Here is a 23580-nt window from a genome sequence, read left to right as displayed (position 1 = left end):
TTCCATACAGACACTAAACAAATGAAAAAAACCCCAACATTTAGTCTGATCTAAAAACTAATGCTTAACGTTTCAAACATTTTCATGATTCTTGCTTTTATTTCCTCATTTGCATCTATATTTCTAGTCAGCATATGTTAGTAGAGATGTTTTACTAACAGTTAAAGCTGCTATAGCAGGTATAGGGTATACTACACAGGATGACTGCAAGCAAAGCAAAATTTTCCTACTTTCATCAAGTTGGAGTTTTTTTAACTCTTAGAGAAAAGCGCATTGAAGTTCATGCTAAATAGGGGTATAAAAATGCAAAAAGATATACTGACAGCAATCATAAATGATGCCAAGCAGTGATGAGACTCTTGTTCTGGTGTTCAGCTGTGTTCAGTCTACTCCGAACTTCTCAGATTTTTCAGTATCCGTGCAAAATATTCCATTGTGCCTGCTCTGCTGTGGCAAAAAGAGTAAAATTCTTGTGAATCTGTATTTGGACATGAGGTAGGATAGCAAAGTGCTGGTAATCCACGCTCACTGGTAGGAAACCTGCCACTAGTGGTAAACCTACAAATCACCAAATCCAGTCTGGTGAAGCGATCAAACAAAATTTACCAATCCAATAGAGCAGAAGGAATAATCTATTTCCTTAATTCATTGTAACTTGTACTTTATTTTAATGCCTTGTACAATTTCATAGTACTTTTAGTAACTATAGTGAACTGTATGATATAAAACCCCCAAATATGAAGTCTGCTATTACCTCTGACAGACCCTGGAGGGTCGTGAGAGACACCAGGTTATTCCCAGGGAGGAATGGCACAGCTCTCCGTGTTCCCATTACCCCACCACCCCTGTGCTGACACGAAGCTACAGCAGAATCCTGGAGCATCTCACAATCCTGAAGTGACATTTAAGTAGAGGAATACAAAGATTTTAAGATGAATTTACAAGCAGCGGTAGACTGTTCTACTTACAAACCACATTTATTCAAACATATCTTGTGCCTCACATTCTGCTTTTCCACTTAAAGAGCCCAATTCTGTGAATAGTAGCAGCCACACGAGCTGGGGGTTTTTGATTTCAGCATAAGAAAGTGAGCACCACTGAGCTTTTCTCAAACAAGCAGATAATACATTGTGCCCCAGAAGAACCAAAAGAAATACTATTTAAAGGTAGTTGGGGAGGAGGGAGCACCCGCTCCCACAGACCTGAGGTCCAGCTCTGGATGCAGAACGCCATTGACTGCATTTGCACACAAGCACTGACTGCCAGCGCACACCCCAAGTTTGCGTTGCAAATTAGGTAGCTGGATACCGCCACATTTTAGTCTAAAGATGCTGTACTTTTACAGATTTTCTCTTTCTTCTATTTTAACTACTTTTTGAGATTGCTAAATCTCTTCAGATTGCTTCGAAAGCAGCAGAAATTATTAACAGTAACTAATTTATGATGAAATGGACTTATCATGCTAACTACTGATAATTTTTTTAAGCTTTAATTGTTCAAATTTGATACAGCTCTTTAAGAATCCTATCCAATGTGCTTTCACAATTCTCAATGGATAGTATTTATCTGACTTATTTACTAATTACTTCCAAATTACAAGTGTCCCTCAGGTCTGAATCATTTCTGATGAAAGAATGAGCAGACTTACGTAGTTTTATACCATGAGGGAAGAGAAATTAAAGGAAAAGAATTTGTATGGCTCAGATCAAGCAGATGGGAACCTTGATTATTCTTTAAAGTGTTTTCTAACTTTATCACCACATGCAGGTAACAATTTGTTTCTGCTAAACCTTCCACGCCATCGCCATGCCAAGGTCTCCGTTTTGTTTTTTTTAGTAAACGGAGATAATCATTAAAAGCTATGGCAAAAGCAGTATTCCAGACTGCAGATAACTGTAAATGTCACTGTCTCCATAAAGAAACTGAGTGTGAACATGCACATGAAGAATAATCACATATCTTCAAGCCACTTAAATAGAACATGCCCAAGGGCACGCTGTAGAGCCCCCGTTTCCGTCAGTGGGTAACGTATATAGTTTGCTTTCCAGGAGCTGGAGAATCCAAGTTTATGTGAATTCTAATGTATCACTTTTCTGCCAAACACACTGTTGTAAGAAACAGGCACATTGGTGTCTTTAGTTTAAAATCAATTTCACTCAGCTTGGGCGTCAGAGAATCAGGGAAAAAATAGACTTTTAGTACACAACATTTACTTTCTAAAGGCACTGTCTTTCTTGGAAAATGTAGCATTGTTAATATAATACATACTTTATGTACTCTATGTACTGTCTCTACAGCTACTACTTCTCCAGCATTTCGGCCAGTGACTGATGACTCCAGACTACAGTCGTGTGTTTCCTCCAGCATCACCATGTCACTGTAACCACCTCTTGATTTCCAAAACCTCAGGAGAAGTAGCATCCCTATTCTGAACCATCTCCAACACCTATGAACCAGTCACCGCTGCTACAAGTCTTGACCCAATCTGTCTTTTTCTTGACGACACTTCTATTCAGCATGCCTGTTTCCAAGTCACTTGACATTTTCCCCAAGTACTTCTCATACATTGGACTTGCAATTTTCTTCTTTTGTAACCTCACTTCAGATGGATAGAAAAAGAGGGGAACCTTTTGCTTAAAAAGGTATTGCATTTCAAAGAACAAAAATGTAACTGTTTTGTTTAGCGAATCTGAATGAAAAACTCAATTTCGGTTTGTATCCCAAAACCACAGTGGAACTGATGGGGTATCAAATATTACTTTCTGAGAAACAGGCAGTGGGGAAATGAGCAACTCTTGTTGCTCTCCTGTTACTGACCACAATTCTGCTTTATAGCTGATTCCAAACAATTCGGGGGAGGGGGGGAGGGGGGAAATCATGTAGAAAGAGGCTGACTTTAATCCAATGGTAAGGAAGACTTCATACTCTATCACATATATTTACCGGGTGCATTCTGCACTTAAAATACAGTTTTGAGTCACAAAACTCCAGCAGTGTCCTTCTAACAGCTTTATTGTCTTTGCACAGCTGGCTGTTAATGTTTCTGCCTCATTTACTTAAAATGTTAAAAGTGAGTAAATAAGGAAATAATATCAAGGATTTAATGGGGGATATTTTAATTATTTTAAAGTGCCATACCTTTTAACTATTCTTTAGAAAATAAGTGAGCAAATTCAGAAACAGGGTTAAAGTGGCACTATCAAAAAACAAACTACCGTAGAAAGAGGCCTTTACTTTGTTGCACTTCTTTCTTGAGCTGGATCAGATATCTATCTTAGCCATACTGAATTTCTCCGCAGTCACGGCTATGAATTACTATTGGCTGCTTGACTGATTAGACATGGTACTGGTATGCCTGAGACCTTCCAAACACAGCAGGGGTTATTGCAGCAGTAGACAATACTATAATATCACAGTATTACAGGCTGTGCAGTTTTCTGTCCCTTGTCTCAGCTTGTGCAACAAGTTTATGAGACTCCTTGGAACTTTCACCTGCAAGCACAGGATGGAGTAGCACCAGTAGTAACTTGAAGTTTTGCAGCTCTGCAGTCTGAAGAGCGCAGACACGCTATATCTAGAAATGCCAAGAAGATAAAAATTCACTGAGGTGATCTCCTCCATGGGGGCCCTGCTTACTGAAGAAATCATTCAGGGAGTCTCTATGCAGACCACTACATGCCATGCAGTGATGCCTGAGGTAGCTCAGGAATCAAAAGATGCATCCTCCTATCTATGTTTTTTGCTTTGCATTTTCTCTTGGATGGCTGTGGTTTTGGTGCTATCACCACCTGAAGAATCCTCAGGGCACTTTCAACTGTGACTAGTTATTGTTTTAAAAAAAACAGAGTCTCTGTGTCCCACAGGACAAAAGCAAAGTTCCACGAATACAGCGTGCTCTAGCTGTGCCCTTATTTATCTCACGACGACCTTGCAAGAACAACTTATATTCCAGTGACTGCAAGGCTTAATTATTTTAATTCTGTGGTCCAGGAGTTTTCAGCGGGGTTTCTCTACCGCTTGCAGCTTTTGCAGACTGTAGCAGTATATCTGATCACTGGTTTAAGTAGCTGTGATCACATTACACCCACCCCGCGCTCTTCTCATTGGCTGCCTATATAGTGGCAGATTGATTTTTAGCTGGCTCTGTTGGTCTTTTTAGTGTTCCTAATAATAAAACGCCTGAGCAAATAGAAAACCTTCTGACAGGTATTTTATGCAGACACCCTTTTTCAGGAATTAACCCATGATAATCTACTATATCTTGACAGACAATTGTATGTTTGGTGTGGGATATGTTAGGCAAGAAGCAGTAACCTCCCTCTGCTACAGATGCTAGGGCCAGTACACATGCTAGGGCCAGTACAGATGGCCAACAGGACAAAGCCTGTGCCTTGCAGATGTGGAGCATCTCCTGGCCTCATGAGATGCAGAGCTCAGCAGGCCTGAAAAAGAGTCCTACCAAACACTGGTCAACAGCACCTTGTCTATTCTAGGAGCAGCATCTCCTCGCTTCTGTGGAGTCTTTCCTGGTGCTTTTAAACTTCAGCCCCGGAAAGAAAAATACAGTTGAGCATCGACTTCAAACACTCTCAGCCCCTGCCTCGGGGCGAGGGCTCATTCCAGCCTGACATCTGTTCCAGCCCTGCTTGCTCGGTCTATGAAGTGACTCAGTCAGATTAATTCAGTGTCTTTAAATACAGTGTATTTAGAGACCTTTGCTCATTTGGCTCCATCCAACAATAGCGTGTATCTGCAATGGTGTACTTTGGTCTTCACGTCATTCAGAAAACAGGACCCAGAGCAGAGGACTGGGCTGGTGCACAACCAGGTCTCACTCCTCTACAGAATTAAGTCACAGCTAAGGTGCCCCTAACTTGAAAAATAAAACACAGTTCCAAGCCCACCAACATTTTCTCTGTATTTTCTAATGCCTATCTGAAATTTTGCAATTTTGGCAGCTAGACGTTTCAGGCTACAGATGTTTTGACACAATGAAGAGCAGCTCAAGAGCACACATGGAGAACACTGATCCCAGTCTTTGGCTATTGCCACCTTCATGGCTTCCACAGCAGGAACTGCCACGAGGGAAACCCTGAATGACAAGATGGCCATCAACCAGAAACATTTTTTGCCTGGAGGTGAGAGTATAACTAGGCCAACAGAAACACTCTCTTCTACCAAGCAGAGAGGGAAAAGCTGTATTAAACAGCGAGCTCTCAAACCAGACACTCAAAAAACCTCTCCAGTGATAGTCAGGTGGGAGTAGCACTCCACTATGACTCCTTCTCCAGTGGATATAGGGCTAATGCTTCTGCCCTACCATGTATGCCTATACACAGCCACGCACAATTTGGCTCCAACCTACACTGCTTTGAATTTATCCTTTAAAAAAAAAAGTAAAATAAATAGCAAAAATACAATCAGCCTGAACAAGAAATAGCAGTGACCAATTACAATGGAATGAATATCAACTATGCAGAAATATTTCTAATGGAGAGATTAGCTTTCTACAACAAACTCTGGTTTTAACCTTCATAACTTCAACAAAGTAAAACCCAGTCACATGAAATTTCACAGTCATGGTCTTGTGCCAAGGAAAGCTCCTCTGGAAACTTTGAGGTAGATCGGCCAAGGCATCTTGGAGATACGAGAGTTCCAGAGAAGTGAGGTGTTCTACATTTCTTGGACTCTTTCCTAATTTTTTTTGGCTCACCATAACTTAAAAATGGTTGGCTTAGACATTCCAAATTTGCTTGGCTACTACTGGTGCCTTTGACTAGTGGCAGGCTATTTTATTACTAAATGTGGGTTTGTGCAAATTCTGAGCGCTGCAGTTGTTAACACCACATGTTGGCTTCCATATACCGTAGGCAAGCCAGCCTGGCCCACTGCAGGCTCCTCAGTCACCTCATCAACTGTGCTCAGGAGGCAGCACCAAAGCTCAGGACCCTTCCCGCAGGTCCAAAGGGGTGTAAGAACTTGGCTGGACTTTACAGTGTCCATGGCGGAGCTACATTTCATCAGGCTGAAGAGAAATGGTCCCAGGGTGCTTCCAAGCCTTGCCAGTACCAAAGTGCCTCTCTTGGAAAGGTAAGCACACCCCAAGCACAGATGGTTTCCTCCCCAGACGTCTTGTCGTCCTCCTACTATTCCTTCAATGCATACTTAGCCTTACTCTCTGATGTGCCCAAAAAGTTTCCCAGGGAACACCTGCTTAACTCCCAAGTACCTTCTCCTCCATGGATTACTGATCCAATCTATTTTCCATGTCCATTTCCATGGTGATTGCAAACTCTGTGCTGGGGTCTGGGTGCTTCTACTGCAGCTTGTTCCCTCTCTCTGCTCCACTCCCTTGGTCTCCAAGGCCCTATTCTAGCCTGGGAGCCTCGTACACATAGACATGACATATACCTCATTAGACTTCTGGGCAGGAAAACCCAGGGGGAAGATCACAGCCCTTCAAGAAGCAAATTTCCTCTGAGCAAACTAAAAGCTTTGATGAACCCTGGAAAGACTGTGGGTAACGAATTCGATGCTGGTGGGGACTGCTCTGTTCACAATCTTGATTTTGATAACGGATACTATGACAACCTCATGTATCTCTTGACACAGCCTTCAGCATGGTCAACTACTTTATACAATTCTCCTTAATGTCTGCTATTTCCTTTGACAATGACTATCACCTGCCAAGCTGCCAGGAAAACAAGCAGTGCACAGCTGATCAGTGGTGGAAAACATTAGGCCATTAAAAACACTTCTCGGTGAAGTATGTTTCTACATAGAAAGTGCCTCGGTTGCGAAGAGACCTACTCTTTTTGAGATGCACACATGCATGACTCCCATTCACAGGAGCTATGCGAGTGCATCCAAAGCAGAATAGGCTTGAAAGCGTCTACATTTACCAAACACTGATCCCACACAGAAGTGCCTTTTAAGAATGACACATCCTTTGACCTACTGCATCTTACTTTTGCTCTTCAGAAACAAAAGACTTTGCAACGACCATGTCACCTACATTTAAAAAACAAAAATGGCGATAGGAGCACAAAAAAAGTTCTTACCCAACTGCATATTCATCAGAACTCTTTCATTTGTACTGCCTTCATATGTCTGTTCTGTCACCTTTTAAATGCAGATAATCTACCTCAGAGGTTTGCTCTTCTCGGGAGAGACCATGCAAAGCTCAGCCAAGTTTTGGAAAACACACAGCCCTGTGCTGTCTCAGCACAAACCTGCCAAACGCCAAGGAAAGCTGCCAGAGGAGGACTTCTCACAGCCTCCTGCGGAGTACCTGCCTCCACTGCCCTTTGGGAAGGGGTGCTACCCCGCTCCATCTCACCGGCCACCGCATGAGCTAACGAAAAGAGCATGAAGAGGATCTGTATGCACTTTCCTCCCCCTCTCAATCCACAGAGGGCCAGTCACAGTCTGACCCTAACTTAACACTCGGGCTGTAAACTTACTTAACACTTGTAGAAGAATTTATTTTTTTCAAACATACTGATGGCAGCATATGGCCCATCGACAGGTTTATTATTATAAGACACTTTTTCCACCAGGTTATAGTCTTTTTTATAAACATATGTTTCAGCACATAATAAAACCCCTAAGAACTGTTTCTGAAACATAATCACTATGCAGGCACAGAAACTACTTTTCAAGGTTTGTCAAGATAATGAAAGAAACAATCTTTTAAGGGACTTCCCGTTTTCTAAATGTCTTCTTCTAAATGTCTTTTAAATCTAAGCATACCAAGAGTTATGCATGTTAAACAAAAACAAAAAACAACAAAAAAAGAAAAGTGAGTTCTCTTTGTTAATGCCACATTATTCTCCTTTTTGTCAAAGCAATCATTTTTATACTTAGTAAAACTTCTCCTTCCGCTAAGTAGACCTTTTAACTATGCTTTAAATCAGAACATGTGTTTTATGGATGAATGATAAGCTTCTGAAAAAAAGGCAGCATATTATAAAGAAAATGTCAACACCACACTGCTACAGTCATGCGAACTCATCAGTGTAAAACCACCCTTGATATTCTGTGCCCTTCAGCTGTGCTAATAAAAGGTCTGTGTGGGGAGTCAAGGTAGTTAGATTGCACCCTTGCATCCATCTGCAAGACTATATCCAAGTTAAATATCTAAAAACATGTCACTGCTTGATTTTCCTATAAACCACACTGGTGTTCTTAAGAAATAAGGCTTGTTGTCTATGTAGCTATAATGCAATTTCTGTGCTAGCACCACAACGTTTAGGAAAAAAAAAAAAAAAATCACATAGTGTACACTGCTTTCTTCAAAAAATTCCGGCACTCCTCTTATTCTTAATGCTTTCTCTGTAATGCCTCCTGATGTATTTAGCCCAAGCAGGCTTTGTTTTAAAACCAGCTTCTTCAATACATCAAAATATGACCCAACTCCCGTATATTTGCTAGGGGCTTTGTTTCCTACCACCCAAGTTTATTGTCTCCTGTTGAAAGGAGCCTGCAGCTGGAATACAAACTAGTACTCAACAGGGGTCTAGATCCAAAGCCCACTTAAAGGCAGTACAAGACTTTTTACTGATTTTACGGGACAAGGTATCAGACCTGTAGTTCACTGAACACACTAGATGCCTTCCAGACTGTATGATACAATACATTAAATACTCCGTAACTGCTAGAAAAGAATTTTGCGACCACTTTGAACATTTCATTGATATTTAGGGTATTTTGGGGGAGAAAGAGCACTTCTGGTCGTCCATGTCCCCCTCCCTCCCTGCAATGACACTCCCCACAAAACATAGCTGTTTTAAGACACTGGAAAAATAATCAGTCACCAGCAGATTTGAAGCTTAAAAAAAAATATATATCCCTAATTTTATCACAGGCATACTGTTATAATTGGCATGCGTGAGCTCGCATTCAAAGAAAACTCATTTGTTAAAATTAATCGCTGACTTCTCAGCCAATTTGTCAGTAACTACTATCAAGTCTGGACATGATTAGCTTCACTGGAAGATACAGGGTGCCCTCTATAACGCTTCCACAGGATGAAATCCTAAACCCCATGAAGGCTTTGAACATTTTGCAAGCAACTTACTCCCATGGAGCCAGCGCCTCATGGATGCTGCTGTAGGCTCTTCTTTTTTTTTTTTTTCTGCTTTTACAGATTAAGCCTTTCTAGGAGAGACAGGCCAACAGCTCCGACAATAAAACGTGCTCTTTCTCCACCAGCAGACAGAGCATGATGAGCAATCAAGGGTCCCTATGCTGTGTTTGGAAACACTTAACTGGCAGGATCAGTTTGAGGCTAAGATGAGGCGTGATGTGCTTGTTAGTCACTCTAACGAGTCTTTCGACAAGGGGGCTGGCTCTGCTCATCTAATTGCAGTGGCTGCTCCTATGATGTGGAAGCCCGTCTATTAGAAAGCACATTTCACAGGTGGCTAAACAGCCATCAGATGGTAACAGCTTTCATTTGTTAGTGACCTCCGTTCCCTGCCACAGTATAAGGGTGAACAGCCCGATACCCCGTCACCAGTCCAGAGCCAAACACCTCCTGGTCTGCGTGGTGAATTATAAAATATCTACAACATTTTTCAGATTTGCAATGCATTGCGTTGAAACGGCACTTTGACCTAGCATCTTCTTATCTAGGAATCAGCCTTGGAAAAGAATGTCAAATTCTGCACTACTCAGTTATGCAAAGACTGAGGGCATTTTGGACTGTGATTGTAGAGCACATCGCTACATTTTTATACCCAGAAGGTATGTACTTAGGTCCCTGTCCCTCAAACAGAACATCGTGGGCAGTAGAGACAGCATCAGGGCCTTTGCTGAAGGACAGACATGACAGTGACCAGCCCAAAAACAGTCCTTCCAGTGACGGACTGAAAGGCAAATCCACCACCAAAATTAAATACAGTACTTGGCATTGCAGAGCTACTTTAAGCTGAGGATCCTATAAAGATCCCTCATCAAATTTTGACATCCTCCAGACCTTTGGCTCCATCAATGACATAATGCATTCACAAAGTTGCAGAACAAATCACCCCATCTCACTAAGTCCTCCACATCTGGTGGGCTACGTATCTTCCATCCAGACAGATACGTATCACAAGGGAAGAAGAAACTTTCCTTTCCACAGTTAACAGCCATTTGGTTCACATGATTTTGTGTTCTGTCCCCAGAGAGCACTCGCAGTCGTTTCACAACTCTAGCTATAAAAAACACCCTAATCTCAGATAGTATTTATACAACTTAATACAATAAACAGTGGATTGTACAAAACCTGCGATGAATCCTACTCCGATGACAATCGCAGAGCTATGCAATGAATAACATTTACTTTTCATTTACATTTAGATTTCTGAAGTGCCACCTTCCAGAAAGCACAATGTGATGGCAAACACAACCAGCCGTAGGGTCAAGTCTCCAACAAAACGTAACAGCAACCCAGACCACCACATCTCAGAGCCCAGCTCTGCTCCACTTCCCCAGCTCCCACCCAACCTCCAGCCGTCTTCAGCAACATGGAAGATTTGGTCTCTCTGAAGTGACCGGTCTTGAAGGGGGCTTTGAAGTCCTGTAGACCAACAGGCTCTGTCTGAGCATCTGTCAGGAGCAAGTTCCCAAGGTCAAGGGCCCTCATCAAGAACACCGGCAACAGCTCCCTGACATTTAACCCTTCAAGTGTTTATCCTTCTGGAAAGAGCCAAGCTTAGAAAAACGCCTACAACAAACACAATGATTCTGGCATCCTTTGCCCTCAAGGCCAACTACCAAAGCACTTTTTTTCTAGTCTATGTAAAATTTTCAGACCAAATAAAAATAAATCTGAACTTCTTTACAAAATTGCTTTTCCCAGAAGTGTTACTTATCAAGAAAATCAGTTTTCTATAGTTGCACTGTTAGAAAAGACTGGATCTAAAATACAAAATGTTCATAAAACCAATAACAAATACCAGGTCTTTTACATCATTCTCAGGTATAATATGGTAGTTGCAGTCAGCTTTCCATAGGATCTTGCACCCCAAGTATGACACCATGACTTCTACAGGAGGAAGATGGCATTTATTATGGAATTAATGTACGTGATTAAGCACACGAAGAAGGGTTTGCTGTATCTGAACCCTTTATTGTAAATTCTTTGTGGCACAGATTTCATCCCATGCCACTACTTTTACCTTCTTAAAATCATTTTCAAGACATGCAATGTCACTGGAAGAAATACTATTAACTTCAGTAACCATTTAAAAACTTTCAGAAAAAAATAATTGCAACTTACCCATTTGTGTCATGGTTTGGTGGATACCTAAGTATGAATGATAGAGTTTTAAGGAAGATCAAAACACATTACCATAGATTGGCACGCAAAACAATTGTTCTGAATTACTACCAGCAAAATCGCAACGCAACTGCTTCTAGTTATGCAAACTGGAAACGTAGCGGCACGACTGCAAATGAGAGCCTAAAAAGTGCAAAGTTCAGGGAAAAGCCATGCATGCAGCTGCTCCAAAAATAACCATGGTCAGATAAAAGTCTGAAAGTAATTATTTGGGCTGAATATTGTACACAGACCACTGCACTAAGCTTCTATAATTAAACAAGACAAAAGTTCAGATGGTGCCTAATAAACCATTTACTACATTAATTATATTCAAGTGTAGCAGTCTAATGCTTGGTAATAACTAACAACAAGGGGAATAATTTAAAGAAAAGTATCTGATGTTGTCAATTTCTTTCTTTTTCCTTCATTAGTACCAATGTTACTAGCCAGCCTTTCTAACACACTTCAAACACGTGAAAGGGATACTGCTTAGTGCCAGGAAGAGCTATTCGAGGTTTGTACACCTTCACTCTGAGGAAGCCAACAGTCTTACTTGACAAAAATTATTTCTGCACTACAAAAGTAGCAGAAAAGCCAGATATTCCAATCCTTGAATCAAGTTCCTACGCCTTTGTTCCAAAGTTACAGCGTCACAGGGGCGCCCAGTTTCTTTGTAGCAGCAACAGCATCTTGACAGACCTTCGCAGATCAACAGATTTCCCACTGACCCTGTTCCCTCGATTTGCCTTCGCACCAATCACACAGCATTGGTATACAGCTGCAATTTTAATAGTATTTGCAGGAATTTCTTATCAAGATAATTAATATTAGAGAGTTATTTAATGTATTTTGGCTTCTTTTAATGCCATCAGTAGCTAAACACATGCAAAATGAGCCAACACCATATGCCAAATTACTCCTCTGTAGACCGCCAGCCAATCGCTTAGCAAATACAGAGAAGTTCCCAAAACACAATCTGAAAATTACTGCAGAGAGATTTGCATACAATTTCTGATAGACCAGTAGCATTCCAACAACTTATGTAAAATCCAGCATGCTCCACTAGTATATGCAGTAACTAACATACACAGCATCAATTCACAATGTAATCATTAGGATGCTACCAACAGGATGCTGTTTTATCTCATTTCACTAATCTGAAATAGGAAAAAAAAAAAACCAAACAGATTCTGTAGGATTACAATTATTTTCTATTTTGCTTTCTTAATTTTAAATCAGGAAATGGTATCCCCAGGTTTTATTTATGCGCAACTCTATGTTTAATCTAAGAGGGTATATAACAATCATTTTGCAGATTTCAAAGAAGGACAGAGATAAGGTGAACATATAACATTATCCATAGTCTTTCTACTGGGACATTTACATATGCAATCCTAACATCCCTTTAAGCTCATTTTATGAAGTTTTTATAACACTTTCCCTATTGTTTAGCCTTTCTTTTCCTTTCCTCAGTAGAAAACACATCACAAAACACAGATGGAGAGGTCTGCAACTTTGCAACAAACCTCTTAACGTTTCGTATACATCCTCCAACTCTGACTGCACAGGGTGGACAATGCTGGGAAATCCTGTCCTCTGCCCAGATGAACCGCAGAAAAAGACTTCTCTGACTACCACATCAGGAGTTGTGGAGGTCCTAAACTCCTTCACAGAAGACTTCTGCCTACAAATAGTTCAAAGTCTTCACTTACAAGATGTCAAATCCAGCACTTTCCCAGCAAACAGCAAGTGGAGCTCTGCCTGCTTCAGCAGAGGTGTCTGCCAAGATGCTCCTTTGTTGTCAGCTACAGAATCAGTGCTGAATATCCTTGGGTTTGAATACACAGGCAGGACCTCACCTCCAGACCCTTTATCACAGCTTCTCATCCAGCAACAAATAGCACATCTTTTCCCAACAGTGCAGCTTTTGGTCTTAGCAAGACACACAGAAAACCAGTAGGTAACCCCCGCAGGATTTCTAGTCAAACAGTATTTTAGTCAGAAAGCGCCTATGAAGGAAAAATACCTCTAAACTATACTTTGAATTTAAAATAGTAACCCAAAAACCTGTTAAAAAAAACAACCTGCAAGAGGTTAATCTTTAAATGGAAAAAATGTAGTCATTCTTTCCCCATATCCAAAAGCCCCACACTATCAAAACCAGCTGAATTACTTTTGCATGAGTTTTCCGAAGAAGAAAAGATCTATATATATATATGTATTAAAATTACCTGGATGCAGACGCCACGCCTGGAAAGATTCATCGCAAAGGGTTAAAGTTCAGAAAGTTTACAAGACTGAAAAAGGAAAATCAGATTGAAAAACGAGCAAAAACCTTAACCTTGAGGTTTGCTGCTGCCTCCTGCCTACCACTTAACATTTCTCTCCGCATAAAGAAGCGAGATGACTAAATCTTACTCCAACAGTTATCAACTAAATTACTTGAACGAGTAACCTAATCAAAATTCTTTCTAGTACCAACGGAAACACATTACGATGACAGAATAAACTACAAATGGTAGTTGAGTATTAGAGATGATAATGTTCCTGATAAAATACATAAACAGACCGCAAAAGTCATCTACACTGCTTATTAGAGGTAAATTCGCAGAGACCTTTTTTTTTTCTTTGAGAATATCGATTTCTATATGCTAATATGACCGCCTAACTCTTTATAAGCGCAATCTGCAAAAGCAAATATAGAACTAATAGAATAGCCTTGAAAAGCAACCACAAAAAAAGGGTCTCATTTAAATTCCTGGAAAGCACTGCTTCTCTAAACATATCTATTCAAGCCCTCTCGAGCAGGCGAACCCTACTAAAAACACACCCTGCACGCCTGAAAACTGTGAAGCCAAGAAGCCACTAAGCTATATGCCACTGAGAATCCATATGGCTTCACGTATAGGATTTGCCTTCCACCAAACGCTGCACAGTAGAAACCCACCCCCTCACCCCCCCAAAAAAATAATATATATATATATATATATATATATATATATAAAAGTGCTTTCCACCCGGGGGTGCCCCCACATACCTCCGGGGTGCTCAGGGCTCACCGGGCTGCCTGCCCCCCGAGGTGCAGCGACCGGGCCGGCGTGGGTTTCTCCGCCTGGCCGCTTCCCACGCGGTGCCTCTCCCCCCGCATGGTGGTGGCCGCCTCACGCACAAAGCGCGGGCAGACGACGGATCCGAGCCGGAGAAGAGGAGGAGGAGGAGGAGGAGGAGGAGGAGGAGGAGGAGGAGGAAGAGGGGAGGCGGGAAAGCGGGCGGCACCCCCGGCTCCCGCCGGATCGCAGCGGTACCACAGCCGGGAGGTGACACCGGGCAGCGGGCGGCCCGCAGCGGCGCGGCGCGGCACGGCACGGCCCCCCCCCCGCCTCACACACTCCCCTCACACACACATCCCCACACACACCCCCTCACACACACACACACTCCCCTCACACACCCCCTCACACACACACACTCCCCTCACACACACACACTCCCCTCACACACCCCCTCACACACACACTCCCCTCACACACACACACTCTCCCCTCACACACACTCTCCCCTCACACACACAGCCCCTCAACGGCTGCCGCCACACGGCCGAGCAGCCCCCTCCCGGGATGAGGGGACGCCCCCCCCCCCCCCCCCTCCACACCCACCCACCCCGTTACCTCACGGGCGGAGCCGGGCGGTGAGGGGCGGTGGTGAGGGCGGGAAGCTGCGCTGGTTGCCGGGCGGAGGGAACCGGGGTCGGGGGGTTCTGTGGAGGAGCGGCCATGCCGAGGGCTGCCCCCGGGGGCCGCGTAGCGCTGTCCCGGCTCATTGTTCGGGGAAGGGGAGAGGAGGGCGGGGAGGCCCTGGCGGGAGGGGCGGGAGCTGCGGAGGGTGGGAGGTGGTAAGCAGCGCTGCGTCTTTTTTTTTGGAGGGGGGGACCAGGGATCTTCCCCCACGCCGGCCGGGGACAGGGGGACGCATGGAGGGGAGGGGGGTGCACCTTCGGAGGTTTGTGCTGGAGAAGTTCAAAGCGGGAGGGAAGCGGGGCGGCAGCTGCCGAGGTCGGGAAACATCTCCGGGGTGGGTGTGTGGAGGGGGGGGGGGGGGGAGTCTCCGGTACCACCGAGCTCTGGCACCGGGAGCCCGGCCGGGGCAGGGAGGGTCTCCTCTGCCTGTGGCCGGTCAGGAAAGTTGAAAGGACTGTCCTTTACTCGGCCCCGGGAGCGGGGGGGGGGGGGGGGGGGGGGGGGTGGAGTGGGATTCCTGCACCCACGCGGCGTGGAAACGCCGCAGCCAGCTTTGGCTCTTTAAGATTAGGCTCCGTTAATTAAGGAAATATTTTAAGCTTAAAGGTCTCCTGAGAAGAAACACATTATCTCGCTCGTAAAAGCGGGTGGGAAAACAATGCGGTACAGGGCTGTTAGATCGGCGAGCACAAAGGGAAGGAGAGATCAAATAGATGCTGAAGGAGCGACGGTAAATACCGATCGCCCCTGTCGTGCTGCCAGCGCCTCTCCAGCGGCACGGAGAGCGAAACGTTGGCGGTGCGGTCCTTGCTCTCCTTTCTCGGCTTGCTGAAGAGCTAAAAATACCTTAAAGCGTGTTTTACTGTCTTTGTTCGGGCTGGCTGGCAGTTTACTTTGCAAATAGTCGAAGTAAGTCTGCGCGTACAAGTCATCAGTGCAATGACAGATAACCTTTATTGTGCTGAATCTATGCCCCAAGTTAAGCGGCTGTGTAAATGCATCCGAGACCGTCGCTTCTTTGTGCCCGGGTTTGTAAGGGGTAAGGTGATCCGAGCGCCCTGCCTGCAAAAGGCACGCCTTCAACGCCACGAAACGAGCGTGGAAATCAAAACAATTCGTACTAAAGTAAAAAAAGGTGCAGTTTGCTAAGTTAAGAGGTGACATCACAAGGATGTGGAAGACAAAACACAATCAAGAATAGGTTGACGGTTTAAAAAAATATGATTGTTGAAATAAGACTCCGTGCCAAAAGCAAATAATGATTGTAAACCCCAGGGAAGTTCATCCATTTACTTATTCCATTTAAATAACTTGCTTTGCAATAACTGCTTTGCAATTCGTGAACAAAAATAACATTTTTTTTCCCCTCGGCCTAGGACATTGTGAAAACAAATTTCAAACCTAGAGCTAATTTCTTCAAAAATGTAAAAATCCTCATTTATCAATGTGATCTGATGTGATACAAATACGTTGTCTTACATACATGTGATAAAGGCAACCAAAATGCTGTTGAAAGGGACTGCGATGTAGATATATCCGCAGATTGGTTCTGTGGGCACACTGCTGCTTGAGGGATAGTCCCGTATAGCATTGATTCAAAAATCTAAATTTATAAGCATAATTAGCAATTAAGGTATGCATATTTTCCCATTAATTTTTTTGCCCAGGCTTGCTGCATCTGTCTATAAAATGATGTGCTGGCTCATACAATAAACCATAAGCACATGTTTTAAGAAGCAGAGTGAAAGGTTGACAGTGCTTACTCAATTTTTTAATTTATTTAATTAATTTCAAAGTAGGACTCTAAATTTGTAGAACTCTACAGACTTCTCCATCTGTTACTATTTTAAAATGTGCTGTTCTTTAGTAGGCTCATTTTTAATATACCAGTGAAATAGAATTTCAATTTGGAGTAGAATGTAAATGCATAGCATAAATTAAGTGAATATTACAGGGAAGCCGGTAGCACTAAGATACTCTACACGGGAACCTGAGATAGTTTAAACACAGTATCAGGAGAGCTTGTCGCCTGAAGTCTTCCCTGTCTTTCAGCAAAAGACTTCCAGAATGGGCAGTTGGATTGGTGACAAATAACGCTGGTTGAGCACAATTTTTATTGACTGCAGTGGGAGTCGTCCCTACACATCTAAATGTAAAATTTATCTGCAGAAGGCAGGTGGAGTTAGTCTGCAATCCAATAAGGTTTGCGTCTGCCTTTGACATTCTGCTTTTGGCTTAGACTCTGAACTCCAAAATGGAAGAGCTCTGCCTCCTGTACTTCTGACCATTAGCCTGATTCTGTCTTCAATTTCAGCAGTGTAATAAAGAACAGCTTCCCTGGAAACCAGGAAAGTAAATTGGGATAAGGTCTGCAGGATCAGCATCAGGCCCCCATGCTGTCGCAGGAGCCCAGGAAAGGGTTTGAGATCAGAGGACAAAGTAATTGCTGGCAAGTCCAGAACGGTAAAGAATTTACTTTCACACGTTCACAGCTTGAAGAATTTGTCTTTTATATAAATTGCTAACAATAGGGTAAAGTTACACAGTTGCTGTTGCTTTGTTATTGAGTTTGACGACTGGTATAGGCGTATCTATCACTTTGTTTTGTTACAGTGTTAGAGCAGTGCATATAAATAAAGGGGATAAATAACCTAATTTACTATGAGCAAGAGTCACAGTATATTAAAAACTGTGACACAGAGAAAGCTTTCACCTCTCCTGGAAAAAGTTATATAACAGATCTTTGTAGTCATCATTTAAACTGGCAGGGTACAGTACACAAAGATCCTTAAAGCCTGGGCACAAACTCATTCAACCTTTTCAAAATATATCCTTGGCTCATACGGCTCCACTGATGTAAAAGCGAATTTTTCCATTGACTTTACCAAAGCTGAGTTTCACCCAAGTGATTGCAGTTTTATTTCAGAACTTTTCTGGTTTCGAACAAAAGACGTGCCCTTAAGGTTATGTGAGTGAGTAATCCCTGGCTACCTGCAGGTTGTGCACCTCCCACTTCTCACGATTCCCCCAAGATCGTTCTCTGCCATTAGTCCTGGAGGGGACGCCTTAGGTGGATTACTGCTCTCTTTCTGCAAACCCTCAACCAGCGTGGGGTGCACGCCGTCCCTGTTTGGGGCAGGGAAGGAAGGAGCAGGCTGCAGCCTGTTCCCTATCTCCCAGCTCTTCAGCAGCACTGCCTCTGGGTAAGGCTCCTCCGGCTGGGCATTCCCGTCCTGCTGCACCCAGAGGGACCTACAGTCGTCACATGCCATGTTTCTCGTTTGTGCTGACCTGCCTTTTGTTTCTAATCATCAAGCAGGTTTTTAATAAGCTGCAGATACTGTCGTTGGCTTCTGTGCGCCTCAGATGCATTTTGGTGTTGCAGTTCAGATGCGGATGTGGATTTAGGATGGGAGCCTACAGAGCTCAATTAACAGCTCTCCCTTAGGAGAGAGAGTGGCCTGGTTTCTTTTTCTCATATCATCTCGTGGCAGGTGATTGGTAGAATTGCCTCCTCTCCAAAGCAAGCTGTTTCTTTGCCCTTCAGAAACATCCTGATGAAATCCTCCCTGACTCAGTGGTGAGGTGGTTTAGTTTCAGGTTTGGCTGGGCTCGCAGGGCTTGTCACATCCTGGCTGAAGGGTACTGGTGCGTATACAATGTTTTTCGAGGAACTCCTTTTGTTTCCACAGAACAGACAGGGAAAAAAAGAAGGGCAGGGTGTTTGCCAGCGTGGCATAGATCATCTCTGGAAGAAATGTGTTATCCTCTTGCAGGTGTGTCTGAAGAGCCAGCCCAGTTGCACGCTAGTGTTCGTTGCGTCTCAGCAAGGTGCGGTATGAGATGGAATGGGAGGGAATTTGGAGCCTGCCACCAAGTATAAGCTGCATCATCTCTGAAGCAGCCCTGGTACTCAAAACAATTTCTTTCTAGTTTACTCTCCTCTTGAGGAAAACTGCTAACTTACTGCTGACTTGACCTGTATTAATAATTCTTCTTGCTGGCTCAGATGTGGAAGCTGGTAAGCAGTCACAGCCTATTCTTTGCTTTCCTCTCCCTCCTACTTGCCTTAGGAAGGAAGCACGGACTTCCCTGTCCACAGCATGGACTTTCAACCAGACCAGGGTCACCTGTCCGTTTACTCCCTTGCACGTGGAAAGCCACTCAGGCTGAGTCATGTCCCACCTCTGGAACTTCTCATCAAGAGCCAGATTCCTAAGAAACAGTAAAGAGCTGAAATGAAAAACCAAAGGTGCCCGAGCTATCTTCAGCTTGGATTTTTCTGCCAATTGTCATATTACTGCAGAAGTCATCCCCAAGCTCTGAAAAAGGTGAACTTCAGCTGCATCTGTAAAACAAATGAGTAACAGGGTGGGGACTTCAAGGTGAGCAGGGCAGGGAGCTTCCTTCTGTCTCCTCTGGTGCTCGGTCCCACCGACCTCAGTTAACGTCCACCAGCCAGTGTTTTCATATCACTGCACAAACGTTATAGGCAGTCACACAATTAAAGTCGTAAACGTTGTAAATCTCCGTCCTTCACATTAACGAGATCGCAAAGCCTTCACAAGCAAAAGACTGTAGCATCCTAAGGACATGGGCAGTAAAACGTTCCTAAAGGCTGGTTGCTTTGATGAACTCCAATGATGTTCTCACCTACTTTTCTGCTGAAGCTCTGGAAGTTTCTGTCCATTCCCCCCCCAATTATTTACTCCCATTAGCAGCACTCATTGGGTGCTATGCGCCTGGACTCCTTGTCAACTTCCTTTCAATGGAAGTCGAGGATGCTAAAGTAATTTGCAGCCTTTAGGCAATTTTTATTAAAAATCAGTCAGTGCAAAACTTCACTGGAATTCAAAACCTGGATATTTTGTATACGTAAATAAACGTCTAGAGATAGATGAGGTTTAGAGCAAATTTTATACACAAAATTACTTAGAATTAATCTCTGCCTGCACTCTGGGCAGCTGTGATTTATGGAGGCATTATTGATGAGTTGCAGTGGGCTGGCTCTTTGGTTAAAAAGGTTAACTGAAATAAACATGTTTTTATGTAGAGGGTTTTCGACGAGAAAAAAAAAATGTGCTGCATCTGCTGAATCATCAAGACAGGAGAATGGAGAAAAAAATTGCTTTTAGAGCAACAGTTTTCCCAACGTACAGTGGGGTTCTTTTTTTTCCAAAGAAGAAATGCCTATTTGCCAGGATGGCATTATCAGCAGGGAGGCAAATACATATTCACTCCCTGAAACCCTTGCAGGCAGAGAGCCCTTTCTGCCCAGCCTGCCTGCTGCAGCCCATACCTGCTCAGAGGCAGCCCGACCTGTGCGGAGAGAGGCCAGGGCAGCATGCAAGGCCAGAATTCATCATTTCAGGCCAGGCAGCACACGGAGTCGCAGCAAGTCATGTGCCTGCATGGACAAGGAGAGACCTCTCCTGTTTTGCTTCCCCTTCTCTGACCTCCTGCTAACCGCTGAGGAGTTTTGATTTAGGGCCCCTGGACCTCGGATCCCCTGAAAGGGATCTAGAAGATCCTTTAGGCTGTCCTGATCGCCCCAGCCAGCCTCCACCTTCATCCATTAAGGGTTTATTGGATGTAACTGAAAGGTCCAGAAAAAGTGCTCCTATACCATTTGATTGAAAAGCTCTCAAAAATTCATCCTCAGTGTCCGCTCCCACTCCAAGCATCCCTCCTAGTGTCGTCTGGCCACTAAACACGGGCACTTGCAGCTCAAGGGCAACGGGCAACGTTCCCGCAGGCAGAGAAGTGTCTCTCGAATCGGGTGCAATCGACAGCAGGTTTCATAGCCTGAAGTGGGACTGCGGCTTTGCAGAAGTCACGTACACTGGTTTCACCAGGTTAGGAACCAGCGATGAAAGTTACTTTTCTGACAGGAATTACTTTATACTTTGAAAATGGGTCATTGTTTTCTTGTTGATTTAAAATGCAAGGGAGCTTTCCCAGGAGTGGCTTGGTTGCTGGTTATTCATTGCTCCAGCGCTAGTTATTGCTAGTACATTGTTTCATGAAACTTTGTAGCTGGACTGGGAAATGCTGCCTTGCTTTCTGCTGTACATCGCCTAAAAAAACCCCCACGACTCGATCTCCGCTGCAGGGGAGTGCAGATGGATCAGTGTAGCAAAGCTGTTCTCATCATGCGTACTTTGCAAATGCTTTAAGACAAATAAAGAAATATGAACAGTGCTGTGGTTTAATGGCTATTTGCATACATACAGGCTATGTATCATACTTTGAATATGCAAATACATTTTTTTAAGACAACTAAAACCACAATTAAAGTTCAGGGGGTTTAGCCAATTACTGTCACGAAGCGAGTCAGCAATTTTTACCCTCCACTGTTAATAGGAAGAGTTGGCAAAACCTGTTCCTATCTTGCTTTGGTATTTTCAGATCAGAGCTTTACAGTGCAAACATTACCCGGTTTGTTTAAATAATAAAGGCAGGACTTCTGACGTTAATCTGGGAGAACAACTTTTAGGCTGGTTGATTTTGTGTTCCCCACCTTTTTGGAGACACAGAAGATACTGTACAACTTTATTCTACTTTGCAAGGCTCTTGAATGTGTTGCAGTTACATCTGCAAAGAAGTTAAATATGTTGCTGAAATTGGTTAAATAGAAGCTATTATATGAAAAATGGGAAAGTAAATAGAGGCATACAAGAAAAGCTGTGTTTTGAAATGGTGTCACTTTTCTGCAAGGAACAGGCATTGAAAAGACAACTTTAATTAAAGTCTTTATTTTCCAGCACATTTCACAGTTTAAAGATAGTAAACAGTAAGCAGTGTTTCCTACTTGGTGATAAAATTTACTCTTTCCCTGAGAAAAAATAATTAAGACCATTTTGTGCAGGGAACATTCTGCTCCTGTATATAGCAGTGGGTATAAAGGGGAGCAGGATTGTCCTGTCATCAGGAGGTAGGTGGCATTTCGGTACCTGTCACCACGGCTGTAAGCACATGTCCCTTTTCCCGATTATTTTACCCCAGCTGAAGTTGCCTCAGTCCCCGTCTCACCCAGGTCTTCCTGCGCAGGAGTGAACTTTACTGTTTCTCAGTTTTCTGTGCTCTTGTTGAAGGAAATGGATGCTTTTCTCTCTCTTCCCCCATCCCTGCCCTCTGAACCTGCCCCTTTTATTTTCCAAACTTTTCTGCAGCTTTCTTGCTGTGCCAGTATCCTTCTCAAATTTTCAGTTTGCCCCAAGACAGAAATCTCTCTGTTTATGGCAAGGGGTGGGAAAAAGTGTTAAAATCTTATTGAAAAAGTTGGAGGCCAATGTTTGAGAAGCATTGTTTTATTTTTCCTGTTGTTTATAAGGAAGTGGCTCAGGTGGAGGCAGTTATGGTTCCAGTGTATAGGGCAGCTTCCATCTCCCAAACATTTATTTTAGCCACACCGGAAAGGTGGCAGAGAGTTGGGAAAAGGGAATTAATGTTAGGCTTGGCTGGAAATAGAGTTCTGGTTTGAAAAAAAAGAGAAGAAAAGAAAAGGAAAATGTCAAGACCTTGTTCTTCATTGAAGTGAAACAGAAGCCTTTTGAATAAGTTCAAGGGAAAACACGCTTCCAGAAGAGCCAGCCATTGGCGTACTTCTCTGGGATGTAGAAGGTTTTAGGTGTATGTTCTTACTCTTCCTCACTAGGAGCAGACACTTGAAACCCATATCCCAGTTGGACACCCTGTGGCTTCTGGCTTGCTGCTAGTAAATGCTTCTCTTTCCCTCTGGATTTTGAACAAGAGTCTTGAACTGCAAATGGAAATTTCACTGAAACTAATGTGTTTCTATTTTCATTAAATTGTGATTTTCTGGCAAAAATAACAGTTTGAAAAATTGTTGGCAAGATCCACCAAGCATCCAAAGCTCTTAGAATACAGGGGATGCTAAAGACAAATATTTGGGTCCAAACTCTGCTCTTAGCTTCAGTGGCAAAATATAGGTGCAGCTGAGGGCAACATGCCCTTTGATTTGCCAGGGAAGTAAAGCATTTCTCCAAACAACTGAATTGAATATTGTGTCCCTTTTAGTACAGTGACGATTACACGACACTGTTTATTCTCTGTTTTTTTTTCATCTCATCCATCATTCACAGCTCAGATTTCTACAGTGATTTCACCAAGTCAGTTTACTGTACAATGCAAAATGAAAGTCAAGTTAATTTCGCGCTCTACCCACCTCAGTCTGATTAACGCAAATTACATTTTGTGCTAATAAGACTAAGCGTGTGACCATAATTGGAAAGACTTGAGTTCCTCTGACTGCAGGGAAAGTGCTGTTTTTCCCCACATCACAAAAACATTTGAATCATAACATCTGGGAAATTTGCAACAAACAATGCTATCAATTTGGGGCCTCCATATAAAGTTTATTCTGTTTCTCGTCAGGGACCATGAATACTTATCTATATCAAATTGCAGCCCTTGGAACTTTTGGCTCATCTGCCCGCCAGAGGAAGACTAAAGGAGCAATGACACACACCTAATAAGGGGGAACTGCTGAACATCTGTGTTTCTCTGCTACAT

General features: G+C 43.3%; 1 protein-coding gene across 3 annotated transcripts in view; it reads right to left on the bottom strand.

The window, feature by feature from the left end:
- ST6GAL2 (ST6 beta-galactoside alpha-2,6-sialyltransferase 2) overlaps positions 1-14714 on the bottom strand; it is a 51902-nt gene extending 37188 nt beyond the window's left edge. For 2 of the 3 annotated variants that reach the window (XM_049834360.1, XM_049834362.1), the window contains exons 1-2: positions 14346-14714; positions 13540-13605 (exon numbers count right to left, since the gene is read on the bottom strand). In XM_049834360.1, the coding sequence (XP_049690317.1) occupies positions 13540-13572 (33 nt within the window). In that variant the 5' untranslated portion in view covers positions 13573-13605; positions 14346-14714. The remainder of the gene's footprint in view (positions 1-13539; positions 13606-14345) is intronic. The other variant, XM_049834361.1, reaches the window with a different exon arrangement.
- Between the last annotated feature and the right edge of the window lie 8866 nt (positions 14715-23580).

The sequence above is a fragment of the Accipiter gentilis genome, chromosome 31 (genome assembly GCF_929443795.1).
Source record: "Accipiter gentilis chromosome 31, bAccGen1.1, whole genome shotgun sequence".
Lineage (NCBI taxonomy): Eukaryota > Metazoa > Chordata > Aves > Accipitriformes > Accipitridae > Astur > Astur gentilis.
The sequence above is the reverse complement of the archived record's forward strand: the minus strand, read 5'-3'. Positions and strand labels throughout refer to the sequence as shown.